The sequence below is a fragment of the Crocodylus porosus genome, unplaced genomic scaffold (assembly GCF_001723895.1).
Source record: "Crocodylus porosus isolate Cpor-Errol unplaced genomic scaffold, CroPor_comp1, whole genome shotgun sequence".
Classification (NCBI taxonomy): Eukaryota; Metazoa; Chordata; order Crocodylia; family Crocodylidae; genus Crocodylus; species Crocodylus porosus.
This window is the reverse complement of record NW_017728912.1, coordinates 17,728,358-17,734,639: the sequence shown is the minus strand read 5'-3', so window position 1 is coordinate 17,734,639 and position 6,282 is coordinate 17,728,358. Positions and strand designations below refer to the sequence as shown.

Here is a 6,282-nt window from a genome sequence, read left to right as displayed (position 1 = left end):
TCCAAATCACTGATGAAGATGTTGAACAGCGCGGGCCCAAGGACAGAGTCCTGCGGAACCCCACTGCCCACGTCCTTCCAGGCTGAGAAGGACCCATCCACTACCACCCTCTGGGTACGGCCCTCCAGCCAGTTGGCAACCCATTTGACTGAAATGGTGGAGGAGGTGGTCCACAAGCATCCCATGGACATAGTGCCCTGTCTGTCACTACCAGAGGAAGGGTGGGGAGTATTCATGTCACACTGGCCACAGGCTCCTAAGACAGCATCTCCAGCCAGGCTGTTCCTGCCCCTCCCAGAGCCCCCTAGTATCTGGGCAGCTGCAGCTCCTTCTGACTGCTGCAGGGGGACAGAGCAGGAAAGGAGCAGGCCTGGATCTGCCTACCCCCATTGGGAGCAAATCTGTGCCTGATAGGGTGCAGGCGTAGACACGTTCTTAGGGCAAGTTTACTGCATCTTATTTTATTGTTCAATAAGCTTAAGACACATTAATAGCACGTGTAGATGTGTCCATAGCATTAAGAAAATAAGTTATAAGGGGGGATCCTGGTTTTCTCTGTTTTAAAATTCTCAAACTCTCTGATTAACATCGCCAAAATCCTCAATTAAAATGAAATGCCACTGTATATAGGCATCAGTTGAACACAATGTTTTACTGATATATTTGCAATTTGGAAGCCTACCAGTGCCTCAATCACTAAAACGAGTTGCATGCAGCTCTGTCCCACTTCCTGCCAAGGCCCTACAGCCACGCATTCCAGTCCTGGGCCCTAAGCTTCACACACCCTGCTCCAGTGGCAGTAGCCCCAACCCTACTCAACTCCCTCCCTATGGGGTCCTCCATCCCCTGCCCTCCCCCGTGAGACGTAGCTGAGGGAGCTGCTCTCCAGGATGCCACATACATGCACAGGGCACCCTCTGCCTGACTGCCTTCCTACCACCCCCCCCGGACTTTGTCAGCCTGCAAGGAGCTCTTTAGCTCTTTGCAAAAGTGACAAATCTGCATGTTTCTCGGTTAAAATGAAAAATCTGGGCTTTTCTCAGTTAAAAGGGAAAATCCATGTTTTTTTCTGGTTTTCTGCAGGAAACAGAAAACCCAGATCCCTGGTTATTAGGTTTTGTAGGGATGTTGATCAGGCAAAACATATCTATTTTTTGCAGTTATTTTGATAAATATTTTGTCTTTATGTAACATTTCTGTAACATAAACCAACCAAACAAGTATGTTATATTAAAAGAAGTACAGTGTATCAGAATGACCAGGCTTATCAAATAAGTCTTTGTTTTTTTTTCTCTTTGCAGTTTGAAAATCTAGTGGAAAGTGATGAGGTAAGTGTTTCTGTGCTGTATTATAAAACCTAGTTGTAAAACATGTTTTTTATTAATTATATGTAGTCCTAAGATCAATATCTCCAACCTAGCTGTAATCAACTCATGCATTGATTTATTTGGAATGGAATTGCTGCTATTTAAACCAGTAAGTTTCCTTCCCCAGAAGACTAGTACTGTTAATAATATTCTTCTGATTGGGAACAGTTTTTGAGTGGAAGAGGCATAGCAAAAAAACCCACAGATTCTTGCAGTCCTTTGGGAGAGGGAAGGAGTTGTGGGTATTTTGAAAGCAGATTTTTCAGAGGGGTGTGTATGTATCCTTCATAACTAAAAATAGTTGGTTAAATGAAATGTGTCATAAAAGCATTAACATTGTCAATACTGTGTTTATATGGGCAATTTGAGGAATGTTAGTTTGGACCCTAAACTATTATAGGCTCTAATTTGAACTTTTATAGAAGCTTTGGAGGCTGTACTGAACCCCTTCTAGTAGTATGCGCCTTAGAATTGCTCTCTTGTGCCCTGAACTTAATTTCTTAAGCCAAATGCAAGGAGGTAGGTCACTGATTATACAGTTCATTAGTTTCTTATTGAATCTATATCTGCAGTCATATGGAAAAAGGACTTCTGCTGCATAGCTTTTTTTTTTTTGTCCTAATGAAGGTATTCAAATCTAATAGTCCTGAATCTGCCAAAAAGATACTACTGCCTTGACTGGAGCAAATTTCTTTGAGGTATTTGTAGTATTTAGTTCTACTGGACAGCATCAAAAACAAGAAACAAAGAGCAACAAGCACAAAAGCCAAAAGGAAAATTCTTTCTGATCTAGCTCTTCAGAAGTGTTTAGATAAAGTTCTATACTTTTCTAGAACAAGACAAGCTAGGAAATCGCAGCCTCCCCTGGGAAGGGATTGCCTAGGTCTCTTCTCCCTTTGTAATGGAGAATTAAATGAACAGATCAGTGATGAAAACCACTGTTCTACAACCTTTTCTCATTTGCGGACCCTTAAAAAATTTCAAGTGGAGGTGTGGACCCCTTTGGAAACTTCAGATGGAGGTGCAGACCTCTTTTAATTGTAAGTGTGGGTATTCACGTACTTTTGATTGATCATAGTCATCTTTTGTGGACCCCTTAGATACTGTCTCTGGGCCCCCCAGGGGTCTGCAGACCTCAGGTTGAAAAACACTGATGTAGAAGTATGGAATGGAAAAATGTACCCAAAGGTACTTTGTCTGAATCAGACAAGGGCGTGAATTATGTAAGTTGTATTGCTGAGGAGATAAGGGACAGAATAAACTGACTTGCTAAAGCTGTGAGGTATTTGAAAGAATGTCCAAAATAAGCCTTACAAATTCAGTGACAAGCAAGTTCATCCTAATAACGATAGACAGTGTTGTGAATGTAATCTTAGAAAAAAAAATTGTAAAGTTCCCCAGTCCATCAAAGAAAACAAGCGTTTTTCATAAGGACCAAAAACACTCTTGTTCCAGGTGTGGTTCACAGCTGGGTAAAACTTGAGTAGCTAAGCAGATTATTAAAATAAGGAGGGTGGAACTTTATCATGAAGTCCTCAGCATTCTGGAGGTTTTTTTCAGCAGCCAGTGATGAAACTCTTTGCATCCATCTACACCAGTAAAAAGGTCAAATGCACATTGACTTGTTTCTATTTTAAAGCTTAATTGGGTAACATGCCTCTTAATTACTTGGATTTAAATGTTTAATTTGTATTTATAATTTAAATTATAGGGGGAGAGCCCAGGAAGCAGTCAGAGGTAAGAATTATTTGTCTCAAGTGCTTTTTTTCCTGATCAACTTTTCTGTCATCTCTGTCATGTATGAGAAGGTTTGAGCTTACCTGTCAGAACACATACTGACACTCAGCTATCTGTTTCAGAAATTTCTATTATATGCTTCTAAATGGGTAATTTTATTCATTTATATTTCTGTTTCTAATAGTTTATTAAATGTAATGCAACATTGGACAATTTAGAATGAAATGACAATATTGCTTTAGTCTGGAACAGGAAAATCATCTAATATATTACGTTAGTTTTTGATACTTCCACTTCCTTCATTGAAAGGTTGTGACATTTGGGGGGGTTTTCAGATGTATTTAAGTTTCTTCATTAGTAGGTATTGTTTTAAAATGCATTAAATGATTGTGCATAAAATAGTCTTAAACAGCTAAATTAATATGCTGATAAACCAAAGCTTATCTATACAGCAAGACTGCTGTCATGTTTAAAATATAGGTATAAAAATTAAAGTTAATAACTTTCTTCAATTGTACCAAGATAAAGCAGTGCAGATGTTCTGTCTATATTTCACTTCCATTACCATTTTGTTGTTTGTTCTATCTTGTCTCTCCTTTAAACTTATATCTTCGAGGTGTAGTTTTGCTGTATGCTAGCAGTGCAAAAGTGATTATGTTTGTAGCATCGCTTCTGCCTGCCCCACATACTTTGCTCAATACTCACCCCGCCGAGTCTCCCTCATGTGCCATGAGAGCAGGCTGGAAGGAGGAGGCTGCATGCCGCTTCAGCTTCTCCCTGCAGCACACGGCACGAGCAGCTCTGGGCTGCTCCCATACCTGTGTCAGCTGGGTATTAAACTGGTCCAGGTAGGAGCTGTAGGGAGGAACTGTGCAGGGAATCCAGCTCAGCCAGGGACAACAGCAATGGTGTGCAGATTCTTCCTTCCAGTGTCTGCTCTCTGCCAGAGAGAGAGGGGATCCAGGCTGAGAGGAGGAACTTGACTGCTGCTGATGGTCTCCTGGTCAAACCAGGCTCCCTGTACTACTACTTCCCAGACCTCCCAGGTGAAGCAGTCTGATGCTTGATTCTGAGACCAGGCCTTGTTTTCCCCATGTTGAACAAGGGGAAAACCTCATTCTAGAACTGAATAAATACAGTAATCTGTTTCACACATTCAGTTGTTTGCCAGTTTTAGCTTCACTAATTTAAGGAGTGGGGAAGGTATTTTAGTCTGCCAGTCTACCTGTTGGAGAATGTATTAATTTTATTAATTTAATTTTATAAATTTCATTTGAACTTTTTACTAACAAAAGGTTTTTTGGTTGTCTCAACATGCAGGACATGTTTGAGAGGAAACACAAGGCACTTTTACATGTGCCCCAGGAGTTAGGAGGGGGTCAACTCTTTTTAATTAGAGTGGCTTGGAGAGTCACTCTAATTAAAGCACTGCTGTGTCTTGTGTATCAGCTCCCCAAGCTTAAAAACGGTGGCAGGGATGCTTGAACTAAAGCTCTTCAAACAAGCTTTAGTTTAGGTATTCCTGCTGCCATTTTTAAGCACATGGATGCTGATATACGAGATGCAGGAGGCTGCTGAAGCATAGTAATTGACACGCTCCAGCAGACTCAATTTAATTAAGTCCATTTGATTATTCCATTAATCAAGTCTGCTCTGACATACTGGAATTACAGCGCGTCAGAGCAGCTACCATGCTTGTGTATAGGTACCCACAGTGAATGACTTGCCTTCAGTTCAGTGGGGCTTTAAACTGTTTGGATGTGAATTGTACTTTTAGCTTCCTACTATGTTTGGATTAAGAAAACAGTCAAATTAGACCATGAGAAACAAGGCTGTTTGAACAGTTTAGAGACCGAAATTAACTGCCTTTTATTAGCTTGTCTCTTGTAAACTGTAATTGGAGACTTAGAGCTAAAGTGTGCCACCTTTTTTTCCTCCCTCTTGCAGACCTCTGACTGAGGAAGAAATTGCCGATCTGAGAGAGAGGCATTATGATTCCATTGCTGAAAAACAAAGAGCAGTTGATGTGAAACTTCAGTCCGAGGTAAATAATTGTAATGGTTTGTATTACATGAGTAGTCTAATGGTTAAAGATAATGGTCTACTTCAAAAAAGAACTCAAAGAACAAGACCTTTTAATTTGTGGTGAAAATTGCTTTTGCGTTATTTTTTCATATGTTTAAGAAAGAAATAGTTTTTATAATGTTCACTTAAATTTTAACAGTTTTCCTTGGGAGAGCAGAATGAGCTGTGTGTGGTAGTCAGGGAAAAAGGAAAAATGTTCTTAATGAAAAACGTAACGTACCCATCTTAACCTGTTGTGGCAACTCACTGAATATGATGCGGGGATTAGGGACCACTTTGGATTAAATCTCTTTATTTAAATAAAATTTATATGCTTCATGTTTGACATTTTCTACCTTACACTATAGTGTTCTTCATAAAACTTACGTATGCATTTAAAACATTGCACTGTTTTCAAAGTGTCCATTTAACAAGTCATTAGTTTTTTTCTTGCAATCAAATTACAGTACTGTAGATAATCAAAGTTTCTGGTGATTACGTGCTGTGGTCAGTTTTATTTTTTGTTTGTCTTCATGAGTAACATTTTCTTTTAATTTAATAAGCTTATGTTTGTATTTATAGGAAGATAGATAGGTTCTGCTTTTGTTAACCCTTATTATTTTGTTTATATACAGTTAGCCTTACAAGAGGAGAAGTTAAGAATAGAAGAAGAGGCTTTATATGCTGCACAGCGTGAAGCAGCCAGGGCAGCAAAGCAGAAAATGCTTTTGGAGGTGAGGGGAAAAAGACCCCAATATATATCAGAGCTGCTGTTCTGTTTTTGTGTGTACAGTTTTATTTTCTCAGAAGTTATATCTGAGAAGCAGTTTGGCTGGCAGCAGTGCCTGTTTCCATGTATAGTGCCTGCAGTCCTAGCATCAAGTATTTTTAGCAGAGTAGCTCCCGTTTTGTATAATGCAGCTATGCTTATGAACAGTGATGTTAAATAGCTGGTGCTTATCGCTTTGGGTGTTTTCATTAACCTTCACTTAAATTAGGTGTATATGTATATTGGGGGGGGGGGTATATATATATATATAATTTTTTGTTTGCTTGTTTGTTATTCAGAGAGCAGTTGCTGGTTGGTCTTCTAATACTTATTGCTTTTAGTTCT

General features: G+C 39.6%; 2 protein-coding genes across 2 annotated transcripts in view; one reads left to right on the top strand and one right to left on the bottom strand.

The window, feature by feature from the left end:
• AP1AR (adaptor related protein complex 1 associated regulatory protein) overlaps positions 1-6,282 on the top strand; it is a 50,485-nt gene that overhangs the window by 30,564 nt on the left and 13,639 nt on the right. Inside the window, exons 3-6 of the mRNA XM_019533961.1 lie at positions 1,302-1,328; positions 3,079-3,104; positions 5,052-5,148; positions 5,804-5,902. Coding sequence (XP_019389506.1) covers positions 1,302-1,328; positions 3,079-3,104; positions 5,052-5,148; positions 5,804-5,902 — 249 coding nt within the window. The remainder of the gene's footprint in view (positions 1-1,301; positions 1,329-3,078; positions 3,105-5,051; positions 5,149-5,803; positions 5,903-6,282) is intronic.
• The window catches only part of TIFA (TRAF interacting protein with forkhead associated domain), a 36,431-nt gene continuing 35,712 nt past the window's right edge, over positions 5,564-6,282 (bottom strand). The window contains exon 4 of the mRNA XM_019534093.1: positions 5,564-5,576. The gene's annotated coding sequence lies outside the window, so the exon portion shown is untranslated. The remainder of the gene's footprint in view (positions 5,577-6,282) is intronic.